Consider the following 18,418-nt stretch of genomic DNA (forward strand, 5'->3'; position numbering starts at 1 on the left):
TTGGACATAACTCATTCTCAGCTTTACCCAATTTGACCTACCTGAACTTGGCAGGAAATAATATTGACAAGTATCTTGGTTGGTTTTATATCAAGTATCTCAAAACACTTATTATAGACAAAAGAACATTTTGTCAAGATGACACCAACAAGGAGGTCATACAAATAGCATTTTCATTTTCATTGCTAAAAACATTCTCATTGAGGGGTCTTTCAGTAGAATTTCAACATCAGCCAATGTGTTTCTTGTTTCCATACTTAGAATCTGTCATATTGTCATCCACCAAAATTGCAGATTATCCTCATCCTCTTCCTCTTGATAATATTGCACTTCATAAATGTGTCAGTCTCATTAAGCTTGACTTATCCAGTTCTTCTGTAATCAGGGATTTTAATTTTTCTCATACTGACATCAATCTGTTCAACCTAAGCACACTGATTTTGTCTAGCAATGGTTTGACCTCAATCCAAGCGATTATGCTCATCAAAGCTCCCAACTTACAAACTCTGGATCTAAGTATCAACAAGATTCAGATTATTGATGAAATTGCTATCAAAGCTTTTCCATATCTTGTTGTGCTTAACCTCCAAGACAATTTACTGACATCACTTCAAGTTTTAAACCACCTGAAATTCTTGCAGAATTTGAATGCTGCTGGGAACCAACTAACTAATCTCCCAAATTGGTTATTTACCAACTCTACACTGCAGCAACTGGATGCAAGCAATAATCCTTACACATGTAACTGTAAGATTGTCCCATTCAAGGATTGGATTCTTTCAGACAAGATAACACGGTTACTACAGAACCAGTACGCATGTGCCAGCCCCACTACCCTTGAAGGTGAGAGTGTTGCTGTGATCAATCTGGACTGTACCTCGCCTTTGGCATTTTATCTTGGCATCAGTGTTTTGTGTGTATCCATAGCATGTGTCATGATATATCTACTAGTCAAATACCGCTGGCACATCAAGTATAAAATGTTCCTCCTATTCAGGAATGTGTTTGCTGACATGCATGAAAACTTTGAGCTAGATCTAAGGAATGCCCAGCACAACTATCATGCCTATGTTGCTTATGATGAGGACTCAGAACGAGATGAAGGCTGGGTCATCAATGATTTGAGACCTAACATGGAAGAAGGAGCTGAACCATTTCAATTATGCATCAAAGGTAGGGACTTTATCCCAGGAAGGCCTATCATAGAGGCAATTTGCGACAGCGCTCAACAAAGCCAGTAAAACAATCTTGGTATTGAGTCCACAATTTGCTGAAAGTGAATGGTGCTATTATGAGATGCAGATGGCACAGATGAGATTGTTTAATGAAAATCAAGATGTCTTAGTTTTGGTATGGCTTGAAGATATCCCAGAAAACAGAATGACAATATCTCTACGCCGGTTGCTATGCAAGAAGCAGTACTTGAGGTGGCCAGACGATAGAATGGGGCAAGGTTTATTTTGGCAGCGGTTGAGAGCAGAACTGAAATCACCTGTTAATATAGATCGCAGATGTACCTTTTAAACTGCTGAAATGTAGAAATCATGAATTGTGAAATTTAGTTAAACTGTTTATGTATGGGGTGAGTTGACTTATGATGTCACATGTGTAATTCAGGATACCCTCTGTTGTTTCACACAAGGCAAAATATAATACAGCAGTGTCTATGGCAGACCACATAAAAAATGTTCAAAGCCAACTTGTAAAACCTTTGTTGTTTAAATTTTCTGCTATTAGGCTCTTCAGAAATGCACCTCCCCTAAAGATCACATCGGCGACACCATGCCTAACCTCATGAATCATAAGACAAATCAAAATAAGAAAAAACACAAGAAAAAAGATATCCAGCAGTTTCATGCTCAAGAGTTCATTTTCATGTCTTTGATCTTCATTTGCATGTTAGATTTCAGAATCTAACTGAATATTGACGACTGATTGATCATTGATTATCGATTAATCTTCTCTCCCCCAACATACTCAAACACTGCTTGACAATGGCATCTTACCAGTGTGCTAAATTAAGACGGTGATGATGAACACTTGAGCATGATACTGTGTGTACTGCTGGCTATCATTTTTCTTTTGGTTTTTCTTATTTTGATTTGTCTTACGATTTACAAGGTCAGTGGTATCACTAATGCCTTCTTTAGGGGAGGTGCCATAGATTTCTGAAAGAACCCAATACCGTAAAGGTTCCCCTAATGGCGCTATATGGGCTCCCTTGACGTAAGTGTAATTTTAGACTCAACCTAAAAGTGCCCTCCTATAAAATTCCCACTGCAAATAAAGGCACAGAACCTTAATTCTTGTTGGGATTTCAGAGGAGGGAGCTCTCTATTTGCACATGAAATTTATCTCAAGGCAAAGGAGCCCAAGTGCACCGTTAGGCAAATCTTTACGGTATGTAGCTTGTAAGCAAGTTTGATACATAATGCAAAAAAAACCACTTCCTCCATGTAGACAATAGGGTAGTTTATGTAGGACCAACAGACGACATACCAAATGTAAAGTGACGATACCAAGAATATTTTGCGGAGAGGAGGCAATGGGGTTGCAAAGTAACATTTTTGCCCAACATATGGCAATTTTCATCCAAATTAGTAGATTTTGTGTGATTTTTTTCTCACTCAATGGTGATAGGGCAAACTGGGGGATAAGAAAACATTTCCCCAGCCCATGGTATAAACATGTAACTCATCTATACACACATATATTGAGAAGTTTGGAAGATGTCTTATTTTGAGGAAACTAATGAGCAGTACTCTGATTTGCATTACTCATCTTGCTAAATAAAATGTGCACATTCATAGAATAAGACACATGCTTCAAAATAAGCAGGCACGCTGGTGCCATTTACCCAATGGTCATAACATTTTGGCTCCTGGTCCACACCAAAATCATATGAACAAGGCTCTACATTTTTTTTATAGAGCCTGGTAGTTAAAAGCAGATTTTGTATTTAATGTGTACAATTGAAATTTAAATGACTCTTAGCTCTTTAAAAATGGCTTGTGGTTCACCAGATAATCACAGAACCAGGAGCTGTTTTTCTTTCAAATGTGTGGCTCCCAGTCCTGATCTGCTTATTTTGAGGCTTGATAAGACACATAAATATTTTGTGACACTATGATGCAAGCCTAAGTTAAAAATGTGACCCATCTCATCGAAACAGGCCAGTTATCAGAAGTCCAATCCCAAATTCACTTCTTCTAGTCTCCAAATGGGTATCAAAGCTTCTGAATCCATGCCCAAGATTGCTGGTCTCGCTAGGTATGTATTTTTACTTAGCGGTTACTTCCAGGAACCCCTGATCTAGCATGGATATTGAGAAAGTCCTTGAGAACACCCACCACCCCCCTGCCAATACACACACACTGGGATATCATGCTGACTATATCTCCACCATTTCTACCACTCCAGTTTCCAAACCGCTCCCTTTTACTCAAAAGTATGACAGTAATAATTTCTACTGGAACCGTTACCACACATTCCTCGCATCACCCTCTTTTACCTCGCATTACCTGTCAAATGTTAGCTTTGTAGAAACACGCTGATAGTTTGGCGTGTCCATGGCCATGTCCTCATTTGGGGTGCTTACACACAGACAGACACAGAAATGTCACGAACATATCGACAATTTTACACTAAGGCAACAGCTAAACCAATGTTTCTTAGAACTAATAGAGCACAGTCAATACTAACTGGTTTGCTATTGCCTTCTGCGTGACGTCAATGCCAATTTCTAGGTACACAGAGTTGTAACACATACAATAATCTGACAGCCTGGGTATTATATAGGCACATCATGAGAGCCAAGGGCAGTTCATCTTGCATGTGAGAACATATAATGACGTCACATTGAAATTGAACATCCATATCAGAATGTATGCATTTGGATTTGTAACCGCTTAAGCATCTACAGCATTTCTGTTAGATCATGCACAGTTTTCTAGTATCTGCTGTTATTGGAAATCAACCTGGATTAGATAGGGATGATTTCATGCTTACATATACATATTATGTTCAAAGAATTGGGACATTTCTCTCATCCAACCTACATGTTTTATACTTATATTGTGTAGCTTGCAGTAAACAGTAAAACAGAGCTCTTAGGATCATATGAATTGTGATTTTTATTAATTTAGCAGGAAAACCAAGTAGACCCTTATACTACTCTTAAGTTTGAATGTAATGTTTGTACAAGTCTGTAAATAGTTTACTGTACTTGAGTACTGTGACATTTATATAGCCTACTTTTTTTTTTTTTTTTTTTTTGAGGCAATCATGAATTTTCAGGTAAATTTAATTTCTAAAGATTAATAACTGTCTAAACTAGGGCAGTCTTTTATCACAAATTTTACAACATATTTTAAAACCAATTTTTTTATTTACCTTTTCAATAACGGGTACGATTTTTCAGCTTCTAGTAAGTGGCGGCACCAGAATTGTTTTCCAGGGGTGGGGGCAAAAATAATGCAATTTCCGCAAAATTGCACAAAAATGGCAATTTGTCCAATTTTGTGGAGTTTTTATTTGGGAAACTGGGGGAGCAATTGATCTCTGACAAGGGGGAGTTTGACAAACCCTCTATACACATGATACAAAGAATGCATGAGAAGAGAAAAAAATGGGATAGCCTATTGTTACAGTGATAGCTGATCAATCCATAGACATAATTCACCTATATAAAGATTTAAATGAGAATTATTTGATTTTAAAAAGATGTATAAGTTTCATTTTGAGCTGACCCAGAGTTGAAGCAGTTTTTATGTAATTAGGCAAATTATTCCATATTTTCCCAATCTGTTAAAAATGTAATTTTCAATCCCCATAGCATGGGCAACAAACTTAAGAATGATTTTCCTGATGGTTTATATTTATTCAGTATGCAAATTAACCCTAACGTTGTAAAATATTACAAAGTGAAGCCACATGATACAATTACCCTAAGTCATATATTTGCACAGATATGTTTGCTGGGCCATCAAAATACCATGGCTACCGGTCACTGATGGTGTGCTTGGCACCTGAGGGGCCTGGGGTTTAAATCCCAAGGGAAACAAACTTCTTTGGTCACTTTCTTTCTTTAAAAAACTTCCTTCTTTCCTTTCCAAGCCTTAGGGTTAGTATTAAGAAAAAAATAGTTTGATTGGTTGCACCACATATATTTCAACTGTATACAACATTAGGAATGGCTTTGAAGGAGAAACCTACAGTTGAACAGGTCTAGCACAGGTCATTAGCATGACATATATTTCTATAAGCACTCTACCCAACAGTGAGATTTTTGAAGGCTTATGTTTACTCCTTGTTACTATGAAGTAATCTAGATGGAAAATAAGATCTGCATTGATTCATATCAATGTGGAACATCCATGGCCACCACAGACAAGAAACTAACAAGCAAAAATTTACTTTTGTGTTTCATTTTCAGGGCATTGTTTCATACTTCACTGCCGCTTACCACTTTGCCACTCTGATGATGATTTTGCTTCACTGCGCAGTTGCACCAGAAATATACTAGCGGTGACCAGCGGCAAGCTGCTATATTGATCACTCCACCGCTTTGCCCAAAGCAGCAGATCGCTAGAGTTGAACTCAAGTCAACTTGGGAGCGGTGCCGCTCTGACGCATAAGAACAGGAAACAATTTTTGGCGGTGCTAAGCGGTAACACCGGCTTTCATTGGCGACGTACCGCTCCACTTGCAGAGAAGTACAAGTGACATGATGAAGCGTTACACTGCAGAAAGTATGAAAACACCATCACTATTGGACGTGCGGTTTCAGATATACGCTCTGTCATTTTAGTGTTGTTCAGAATAATAAAATGCAAAGGAAGTTTATAATTGTAATTGTAATTATAATTATTATTGATTGCTATATCTCAAATCAACATTAGCGACAAACAACACATAACCCAAATAATGATCTGGATTTAGCATGTGCCACATTGATTCAGATTGAGTATTGCATGTAGATCGCCATGGTTACCTCCCTGGAGCTTGTTACTCAATTGAAACATTAACTCATCAAATCTCTGCTTCTTACATTCTTACCAATATCTTCCTGAACTTTCACCCCAATCTAATCAAAAATCAATTTGTTCTACAAATATTTACCCTTTTGGCAAAGGAATTTCAATAGGCACTTTAGCCATGCTTAGCAACAACACCTTTACCGCTAAAAACTATGTGTTTCATCACAAATTTATTCTGTCGGTCGGAGTGTTATCATAACTTGCCTATAACCCTCTGTATATGCACATTGAAGTGAAAGATTGCTGTTATGGTGAATGGGAAAAGTTAAAGGCCCATTCAGTGATTTGCTCATCGGGATGATCGTACAAATAATAAAAATTTTGGTATCTGTCATTGTCATAGATGTACCAACATAGCCTGCTAGTGGTTCAACCAAAAGCTGTGTATAAGACAAAATAAGGCATTTTACATGAATCTGTAATTTATATCCTGACAGTGTATAAATTAGCTACATGTATTTTGAATGGGGCTTCACCTTAGTCAATACTGCTGTTTTCTTCATTTTTTGCCAAATTTTGCATTTCAAAAATACCAAATGGCAATTTGAATGACTTGTCCTTCACTTTTAAGCAATTTATACACAATTTAATTTTGTGTACACTTTCGCTGGGATCACTGAGTGGGATTTTAACAGACTTTTGGAACAGCAGCCTAATCAAATTCCTTTGAAAAAATTCCAACTTGTAAAATATTATACAGTTTGATATTCTCTCAATATCTGCTAAGAAAATGTCAATCCATTATGTCAACCTGAATGAATGGACAAAATCTGTATTGTAAAGTTTCACTCCAGGTCCAGGGAGTGAGAGAGATAGATGGAGTACTATAATATTCAGCAATTCTCTTCGAAAGAATACGATATAATGTAGACATTTTCTTTAAGATCTCTCAATATCCCTGGGGTTTAATTTAAAATACCTTCAGAAAAACTGTGAATAGACATACATTTTGTAACTTAAAACTTGAGGACAGTAATCGAAAGATATTGCCTTCCCCTCCCCTTGATGTGATAATTTTTCAAATCTTTGATCTGCTATATATGCAGCTCAACACAGTTTTTGTATATGACTGATCATATTTATAGGTTTAGTATATTTCACTTCACATCTACAAATGTGATGAAGAAATGCAGGGTTGACTAGTAAGGAGCTATCCACAATCAACAGCCATCTCTGGGTTTAATTAAAGCAATATTATAACATTTGCTGAGGTGGATGCCCTCAATGCTTTACAAAATTCTGATTTTTACACATTTGTAATGTAGAAATACCCTGCAGAGATTAAAAAAATCTGAGATTTTGAAAATGAGGGAGAACATCATTTAATCATTACGATCCAAACATTAGTAGAATGCATATGCGATGTTCACAACACTGTACATACATGGTGTATGGGATTGTCATAACACATTTAAATGACCAACCTCAGTCACGTTCAATGGAGTGGCATGCATTGGCCACACAGGTGCTCAGCAACTAAATAGCAATGTTCTTTGTTTTGCCTCATTTGTTGTGTTTTTTGTCAAAATTAAACGGGGACAAACGGCACTGTGATACGGTACCGTTATTCAAGGAAGTGGAGTAGGGTTATATAACTCCCCAAACTCGAATTTGTCACTGGGATAACACATAACTACAAAATTGATACAGTACTGTAGCAGTAATGTTACAAATGATGCCGGTATTGTTTCGATGGCAAACTATTTGAAACTGGCACCATATTTGTGTCTCCCACATTGCATTGCCCCAAACACGCTCAGGTCAAACATTTGTGTCGGAATCAGAATAGTGCTATTGGTCACCACTATAAACAGCCAAGATAACACTATTTAGAGAATAAACGATAGGAATTTTTATTGTGCCTATCCTCTGCCGTGTGATAGGCGACAGGCAGGTCCAATATTTTGAGTAGTGGATACCGGCGGGTATCCACTACGATAAAAATATTGGACCTGCCTGTCGTCTATCATAGGTAGAGGATAGGCAAAATAAAAAGTACAGTCGTTTATTCTTATTCTTAGTCAGTTAAATATTATATTAATAACTATAAACAATTTTTTAAAGCAAAAACTAAGTTACCGTCATAAAAACTCCCTCATTATAAAATGAACGAAACTTGTTTACAACTTCACGTATTCTGTTGCGGCGTACTGCTAGGCGCTTCACAGATTCCGCACTAGTCTACGATACAGCGCGATACATACGCCAAGCACCTCTGCAAGCGTGTTACGCAATATCAAGATGCATGATGACGTGGGGTCGTCTACGGCCTGATAGACGACACCCGAAATCATGTGATTGTCCAATCAGAAATGTGTCTACGAACTAGTCCACTCCCACTGACTAAGAATAACAGATAAATGACATTCCAGCTTAATCCCACATGCATATAAGGATATGTATAAAAATACTGTACACCACTATAAACATGCTCATATCCAAAACAGTTGGTTATTCCAGTTGAAATACGAATACCACTATGGAAGACATGACCTTAATCTCCCTCACAGTGGAATATTAAGTTCATATCTTCCATAATATGGGTATATGGAATTCAACTGGAATAGCCCATTTTGCCATAGTGACAATTGCCAAGAAGAAGAACAATGTCCAAACAAAGCTAATCCTTTGTGCAAAAAATGGGATTGGAGAACCAAATATATACATTAAAATGTTGAATTGTATAATGGGCTTAAAACATTAACACCTCTGGAAATATATAGTTAAAAAAAACTAAAAACCATTGTTGCTTCAAATAGTGAATTATCAATGCCCTGATTAAACAAACGGTCTTAAATGCCTATATTCTTAATCATAACATTCCTCTTTTGTGTCCCACCTAATATGACTGAAAAGCTCTTTAAAAAAAAGGAAGTCCATGCTTTCTTAAAAAAATAAAACACCTCAAATATGGGAAGGAAGCTTCTGCACAATCTGTTGAATGTTATGTCAATAATTGAGTAAGCTACTATTGATCGGCCAATCAACTCTTTCATAACGACAAATCTGAAAGCTGCTGAAATATGCATTGGATTAGTTCAATGATAAGGCCGGTTTCCAAGATGCTCTCCACTTGAGGCAAACATATCCTGTTAGGACAACATCATGGATATCTCCATGACAATATTGACATTACTGATAAATGCTAGTACTGCTTGGCAAAACATTTAAGCTGCATTTTGCTTATACTTACGCAATCTTATTCAGATATCTTGTTAGAAATGGTTATGAAAATGTGGTTACTGAACAGTTTTCATCCAAGGTCCAGAACACAAGAGAATTGTTCATGTGGCTCATAATAATATTCTTTGATTACTGTTGAACTACCTCTGATCACAATTACTGTTGAACTACCTCTGATCACAGTTACTGTTGAACTACCTCTGATCACAGTTACTGTTGAACTACCTCTGATCACAGTTACTGTTGAACTACCTCTGATCACAGTTACTGTTGAACTACCTGATATCAGTTACTGCTGAACTACCTCTGATCACAGTTTTTGTTGAACTTCCTCTGATCACAGTTTCTGTTGAACTACTTATGACCACAGTTACTGTTGAACTACCTCTGACCAGTTACTGTTGAACTACTTCTGATCACAGTTACTGTTGAACTACCTCTGATCACAGTTACTGTTGAACTACCTCTGATAGCAGTTACTGCTGAACTACCTCTGATCAGTTGGTGTTGAACTTCCTCTGATCACAGTTTCTGTTGAACTACTTATGATCACAGTTACTGTTGAATTACTTTTGAAAACATTTACTGTTGAACTACCTCTGATAGCAGTTACTGTTGAACTACCTTTGATAACATTTACTGATGAACTTCCTCTGATCACAGTTACTGTTGAACTACCTCTGATCACAGTTACTGTTGAACTACCTCTGATCACAGTTACTGTTGAACTACTTCTGATAACTGTTACTGTTGAACTACCTCTGATCACAGTTCTGATCAAGTCATTAAGCTAACTTTAGCCAGTTTGTTGAAAACTACCTCTTGCATATAATATTGTTGCCTTGTCACTTGTCAATGCCATTGTTGAACTTTCCCTGATCACTGATGTTGTTGCAGACAAATGACTCTAATACTAATATTAACAATATTGATTGAAACTAATGTATATTTTGTGATGGACATTGAACACGCTTTAAGAGGAAAATAAACAAAATACTTTGGTTGATAGCAGCACATGTCCTTGATGTCAATGTGATATGCTATAGTCATAGTCACGTAATATCATCTATTGTACTTTCTATGTTAGGAACTTATGATTTCTCTTTTCAAAATCCGTTCAAATTTGTGTTGTAAAACATTATTAATATATTTGTGTGAAAAAAGGAAAATAAGAATTTTGAATAAACTCTAAATGAATAAATTGAATAAACACTATAGAAAAGCCATCACAATAAGAGAAAAGATAAACAGTCAACCAATTCTTAAAGTGAATTACAGCTCACCTAAAGCACTTTTCTATACAATTAAAATCATAGTTCAAAACAAATCGCCAAGTGCTGACAATATGAAAAATCAGGTGGATTCATTAGGTCTAAAAAAAGCCCTTAGAGCTTCAAAGTTTGGTCGGTTTACTTTTTATGCCACATACCATGCACGACACGTTCATCACAAAATACCAAGGTAAGCAATGATTTACAGGGTTTCTTAAGCTTCTGTTTTAATATATCAGAGTTGTACAGTATGAATTACAAACAGGCAAAACATTTTCACAATATTTTTGTGTATACCAAATATTTTTTCAGATTTAAGGGTTGGTTTAAAGGACAATACAAATCTTTTTTTTTTTTAGACCTTTAGTGACATATGTTGAGATTTCACACAAAACATAGTGATGTATAACCTTGAAATACAGACAGTAAAAGAATTAAGGTGCAATTGTGACGTGTCATGTCAAAATCAGACACTTTTGAGCAGGTTATAAATTTTGAGGTTTTTACATATCTTAAATATAGAGCTATTTTGCTCCATAAAGCCATTTTCCCCAATGAAATCGGACATTCCTATAAGCGAAGATAATGAGTTCGTAAGTTATGGTATTATAAAATTGGAAATTGAGATATCGGCCTTGTATTATTGACAATGTTGAGAGTAGGAATTACCTTGAAAAATATCTCAAAAAATACGAGATGCCAGTTATATTCCGGTCTGAAACTATCAGACAATATTTTTAACATTAATAACATCACAAATTCGCAACAAACTCAAATTGTGAAAAATCACCCCGGGCAGATTTTTGGCTATTTCCCATTTACGATCCTGCCCAAAAGTGTCTGCTTTTGACATGACACATCACAATTATGTTCATCCCTGTATATCCAAAACAAAGACAAATATGTCATAATTAAAACCAACAGCCAAAACATGTACCCTTTACACACTTAAAACTACGGGGTCAAAAAATGACCCAAACGGGGTCATTTTTGACCCCAGCATAGTTATCAACTAAACACCATACCACTAACGGGGTCATTTTGACCCCATTGGTCGGGTCATTGCAATGACTACGTATTTGGGTCAAATAGTAACCCCATTGGGGTCAAAATATTACCACATTTAGGGGTCAAATGAAATGAACCCTTCAAAAGGGTTGCCTTATTGGGTTACTTAATGACCTCATTTCGGGGTCAAATGAAATGACCCATTTGAAAGGGTTGTTTTATAGGGTTACTCAATAACCACATTTAGGGGTTGTTTGGATTTTTTTAGTAGGCCTATGGTCATGCTGGTCCCACCAGGACATAAGTGTGTTTCTGCACAGAGAAAGCATTACATGAACAGCAAACTGCAAAATGCATCTGTGTATCACACTCACACACAGTCAGTCATCGCCTATGACAGTTCACATATTATAAGCTTACATGATATAAGCTTATAACAACTGCAGCCAAGACACCAGCCACGACAGCATGAAATTGGAATGAATCTGCGTGCATAGACAAGGGTCTATATATCCTTGCAGTCTCACTTTTCAACTAACTTTTCATATTCCATCATGCAGACAAGCACACACGACAATCCGATAAGCTGCACAATCAGAACAAATATGGCGCTGATGTGACCACATGGGAAGCCGATGCACACCGTGTGTGCAAATAGTTCAAATGCAAGTCATTATAAAGTTGACAAATTGGGTAACTTCGGTCAAAAAATTAGTTTTATTTATTAATCAACAAACATTAATTGCAGCTCATGTTTAAACTCATTTATGAATTGAGATTTTCAAAGCGGAAGATTGAAACTGATATCAATGCGTGACGGTATCGGCAAAATGACCACTAAGTTTTTGACCACGCTCGTCAGTGGCTAAAATGACCTCGTGAATGTGGTCAAATTAAAACAGTACAACCCCCGGGAAGGGGCAAAACGACCCCAAACGTGGTCAATTCAAAATGACCACGGAAAATATAACCCCGTAGTTTTTAGTGTGTAGCTCTGATTTAAAACCTCATTTGTTGAAATAAATTGGGATTAAAAACCCAAGGACGAAACAAAATCAAAAGTTGCTCTTCAATATTCTAATCAATGGAAAGCACACCCCTAGTTATCTTTTTTGAGAATGATTTGTGTACAAATCAATAGGCCATCCAATGGAACAATCTTCAACTTTTGAATTTGCATCTTCCTTATAATTTTGGATTACTGTACTTTATTTTTGACCGATTTCATCAAATGAGGTCTTAAATCTGAGCTAAAAGATACTGCTATTGGCTGCTGATTCTAATTTTGACATATCTGTCATTGTTTAGGATATACAGGGGTAAAAATAACTGGTAACTTAGTTCTTTTGCTGTCTGCATATTAAACGCATGTGAGAAAAAATTATTTTACAACATTGAAATATGTTGGTAATAATTTTCAAATGTCTACTTTAAATAGACTCATGGCTTGTTGGACATTAATGGTAAGTTTATAATCTATGCCCAAAACCATTCACCTACATAACATTTTTACAATGCTCATTTCTTGATAAATTTGTGTAAATAATAATATTATGAAAAAGGTTGATTGCCCTCAACATTCTGCATTGTTACACTTTTGTGACCGACATCCGTCACTATGAATCCACCTGAATTGTCACATCCTTCAGTATGCGATACACCCGACGATGTTTCAATATGTATAATTTACATTTCCACTTTCAAAGTTTAAGCACATTTAGATTGACATATTACTTGAAAGTAGTAATTTGTACATAATCAGAATAAAAGGTATAACTTGAAGTGCATTCCCATTATGAAGCCTGAGTATTTGAAGAATTTAAAACATCAAAATTTTGGCACTCTCTACCAGTGGCTGAGATGATGTGCTTCAACCTTATGAATGTATGAAGAGTCGTTGGATTCAGAAAATTGAAAATGCTCTCACACACGGGAACAGTGAAGCATGCTTAGCATAGCGATATATGTTTACCCATGTCTCTCTGGAGGGCCACAATCAATAGACTATGCAATTCAATCTTTGGTGCGTGGCAACGACATCTATGGCTAGTCACTTTCAGATGGTATCCTCATACTACCATACATCGGTCAACAAATTGTGAAACTTTACTTTATACATGTTGTACATGTGTACTCTAGGTACTCAATATCATCCTTATACTTTCTGCATATGTGATAGAGTATAGAGGGCAATGAACTAGGCTAGGATGTTGATATAGTGTAAGGTGGGGGAGGGTATTGGTGTCGGGGTCTGAATTACAAGTGCATGGTGCAGTTTTATATGACATCTAACATCCTGGAGCACAAACTTTTGTGATACCAAATGTCAAGACAATATTATGGAAGGACGTATTAACCAATTTCATCAAAAGAGAGATGAAACACTTATCTTAGATTAATAACTATTACAATAATTATTACACATAAACAGTGCATTTGCTTTCCTAAACATTCCTAAATCTTCCTGAAGAATTTCATATTTGGTGTAAATTAAGAAGGGGAACTTATCGTACTATACAGATCTTTGGAGTTCTGCAAATACCCCACATCCATACCTCTTTCATGAAGGGTATTCATGACAAACATGATCAAATTACAACAGGTTTTCACAAAGTTTGCTATTTTCAAAAGTTGATCTTACAATAACTAACTGAAGCCAGTACTCGCAAGGCTCATACTTAGGATTCTGAACCAATTCTCGATTACGGTCAGAGGTTCTGGCTATGCAGATGTGTTCAATGTGAACTCAAAGGTTCATCATGTCCCCAACACACCTTAACCCCTAGAGTCTCCTCTGAGAGCACTCAGAGTATAGCACAATGCAAACCCCGAATGCAAATGCATTATGGAGGTTTCATCGACCTATATTTGCTGTAAATGCACCTTCTGATGTGTCTGACCATTTGTAGTGTTCCTTCAGAGTGGGATTCACTCCCTCTTTGACTTGACAATTTTGTTTGTAGAAAGCACCATATAGCTGTAACTTTGAGAAGTAAGGACTTTAATTTCAACACTTGGGATTATAAACCTTTAGAATTCTCACCAATATTAACATGGCTTACAGTGATACACAAGCCCCTCATCAAGGATTGCTGATTTACACATTACATTTCATATTTACTGAACCTGAGTATTTCACACCACAAATTGTTAGGCATTGCAAAGTTTACATGGATACATTTGATAATTCTTATATGGATCCCCAATTTTGATTGAGGAAAGTAGAAATGGGTTAGAAAGACGAAGTAAACATATCAGAACCAGCTTGGTACTTTTTAGGGCATGGTCAATGTTTATCCCATGAAGGTTTTTTTTTAAATAAAGGATTATGTTTGGACAAGATGTCTTTTGTGGTAAAATACCAATCCCAGATTTTTTATCAAACTAGTGCGCCTGTAGCTGTAATGGCCCTGTAGCTATTAGGGCATCAGATGCATGATAGCGATACTGCTTGACCTCTGATGACCGTTTTTGACTTTATGACATGTTCCTGACATATCAATGATTCTTTTTACCATGTTTAAGCCCAATGGACATACTCGTAACATTTGACCCCATACGATCTTTGACCTCGAGTGACCTTGGTTTGATTTTGTTCATGCTCCCATGATATAGAGAATACTTTTAGCCAGATTGGGCGAAGTTTGAAATTTTGACCCTAGATGACCTTTGACCTGGGTTGATCTCAATTTTGTTTTGCACATATATTCCCCTTATATCAAGGATTCCACTCACCAAGTTTGAGCCCAATAGGACAAAGTTTGAAATCCATGACCTTTGACCTTTCACCTCGGATGACCTCCATATAATGTTTTTCATGCTCCACTCATACGAAGGATTCCACCCACCAAGTTTGAGCCCGATCGGACAAAGTTTGAAATTTGACCCCTCCGTAATGACCTTTGACCTTGGTTGACCTCGATTTTATTTTGCGCATATATTCCCCTCCTATCAAGGAATCTACCCACCAAGTTTGGGCCCGATCGGACAAAGTTTGAAATCCATGACCTTTGACCTTGACCTCCGATGACCTTCAAAACTACCCGATAAACAGCGCCCGCCTGGTACCCATCTATGTCGAAATATTGGAACGACAAGCGCCAAGCGCATGTAAACGCATTGCCGGACAGACACACAGAGCTCATTATTTTATTAGTATAGATGACCCCAAAAATCACCAAGATCGAAACTTGGGTCAGTATTCATTTGTACAGGAAAATTTTGTTTCTCATTTTATTTTAAATCTGGGTCAGTTAGGTCTGTAGAGCAGGATTTCTTTATTCGTCGCCTTAGAAAGGGGAAAGGGTAAGGTTTGAGGTTCAGGCTGAACTGAGTATCCATAATGCATGTTGTCCTCCTCCTCCAGTCCCCTTCCATGCTATCCCCACACTAGTCACTTCTGCCACCTATTTCATTCTGCTCACTCTACACAAGCCATTGACGACATCACCAAGTACTTTTTGATTGGCTGAAATCTGTCCCACAATGTCATCAAGCATGACTTGAAACAAGGCTTTCAACAGATTAATTTTAGGGTATCAAACTCAGTCACTAGAAAAGTTCCCAAATTCACCTGTTTGTGTTTTAAGATCTTTATAGCCAACCAGAAGCAGCATGTTAAAATTGGCAGATGATTTGTGTGGAGTGAGCAAAATCAAACTGGCCCCTGCACACACACATACTTTGGCAACTTACCCTGACACCCCACCAGCCTCCATGGTGTTAACCAATGAGGAGACTACCCCCTACACACCCCCACATACTTCGGAAACTTACCCTGACACCCCACCAGCCTCCATGGTGTTAGCCAATGATACATCATTAGACCAGACATCAAACTGCCATTTACGTAATCCCAGTACTCCACAATGAACCTTACCGCTGTGTATACCCACACGCATGTTGACATCTACTGCTGTTACATCTCGTACCAATCTGAAGGCAAATAAAACAAACAGGCAACAAATATTAATAAAATGATCTTGTTTTGAGGTACCCATGAGATTTAATGTGGTTTTTAAAGTGTGCTGAGGCTTGTGGATCAACGTCTAGGCATTGTGCCTGTGCGTAGCACACTATAAATCACTGCGCTTTTGTTGTTGTTGTTGTTGTTGTTGAAAACTGTCTTTTTATGTAAAATACCTAAAGTGTGTAACATTCTAACCAAGCACATTTTTTACAGTAGCAATTCATTTCTAAAGGCATTTGTTATTCAATTTGACCCTATTTTCACTTGAAAATAATAGAATACAAGGTTCAGTGAAAAAAAAACCATGGTACCGGTTCAAAAATGATCCAATTTTAATACAGTTTTATGTATTTACTCAAATTAAAAAATCTCAATTAAATGATAAAAATCAGATCTCTAAATAAATTTTTTATAAGATTAGCGTGGCTCATGCAACAATATTTGTTATTCAGTCTGTTTCAATTCATTTTTATCTTCTAACGAATGTTTAAAACAAAACATTTCAAAAATGTTGCCAAAATGTTATTGTAAAATATTCTTTGTCAAACATATTTGAAATTTATTTTGTCAACAACTCATAACACTATGTTCGATTGTTTTACATACCTTTTTTAATTTTTTTTCTGAATGTTGTTAAAATGTTTTATACCCTTTATATAACCTGACATTTAAACATATTCTGTAAAATATTTTGTGTTTACTGGGAACCCAATGTTACACAATGCAGCATGCACCTTATACAACGACACATCCAAATATCATCATATTACAATGCTACACCTATCAGTTTGCTAGGAGATTTGATTTAATCTGAATTTGATGACAAACTGGTTCAAGTACTTGTCATGTAGAACAAGCAATGAGCTTTATGTAATACTTATGTAACATAATATACACAATGCACAAAAAGAAAGTACACACTTGTCTGAGTAGATGAGTGGTCATATAGCTTATAGTACATTAATCATCAGGAATAAAATATTATGTAAATGTGTGAAGAAATATTTGTTAGCTACTGTTTGACACCTTAAACTTGTTGACAAAGGTTTTGGAATCTGTGGCATACTGGGCAAAATTTCTAAGGGGCCGCAAACTTATCCCACTGACCTGCTACCAAAATGACTCCATTGAGGCAAGTGTGTGAAGTGTGTGAAAATTTTGCATTTTTAATACAAAAATGGGCCAAAAATTAGGCAAATTAAAGACCTAAAACCGTCACAAACTGGGGGGGGGAGAACATTAAGGTTTTCAGCCAATTTGATAGCATTTAGTGACAATATTGAGAGAGGAAACACCTTTTACAGAGCACAGGTACCTGACCAAATACTCCCTCCTCCACCATCTCTAAATATTCTATCACTGTACAGATTACTGGTAAATTACAAAGACAGCACATATCATTTGTAAAATAATTTAAAAAAATAGGTCATTGGTAGCAAAAATAATGAATTAATATCAATTTATATTTTGCTGTCTACACTCTACAGTAGATAGCAATTGACACTGACATCAGCATTTATAAATTTGCATAATTGCACATGTCAACAAACTTCTTTAAGTTTTATGGTTTAGTTTTATGGTTTCCCCATACCTCAAGTAATTTGTATCACAGTACAATTTCTGCTCACAATTTATATGTTGCAAAATAACTTTCGGTGATACTGTATTCATTTACACTAATCCCCCTCCCAATCCGAATGGCATCACTATTCAATAGTGGGATGCATCATGCAATTTAAACATTTATAATAAAAAAACATTTTGTAATAATTGTATGTGTTTGACAGAAATGGGTTGAAAATTAAATCATTTATACTACCCCCCAATCCGAATGGCATCACTCTTCAATTTAAAAAAAACCATTTTGCAATATGTGTTTGACAGAATTGGGTTGAAAATTAAATCATTTATGCTAATCCCTCCCTCCCAATCCGAATGGCATTACTATT

General features: G+C 36.5%; 1 protein-coding gene across 1 annotated transcript in view; it reads right to left on the reverse strand.

Moving 5' to 3' along the window:
- The window catches only part of LOC140151182 (adenylate cyclase type 6-like), a 326,089-nt gene that overhangs the window by 53,276 nt on the left and 254,395 nt on the right, over positions 1–18,418 (reverse strand). The window contains 1 exon segment of the mRNA XM_072173436.1: positions 16,277–16,435. Coding sequence (XP_072029537.1) covers positions 16,277–16,435 — 159 coding nt within the window.

The sequence above is a fragment of the Amphiura filiformis genome, chromosome 4, assembly GCF_039555335.1.
Source record: "Amphiura filiformis chromosome 4, Afil_fr2py, whole genome shotgun sequence".
NCBI lineage: Eukaryota > Metazoa > Echinodermata > Ophiuroidea > Amphilepidida > Amphiuridae > Amphiura > Amphiura filiformis.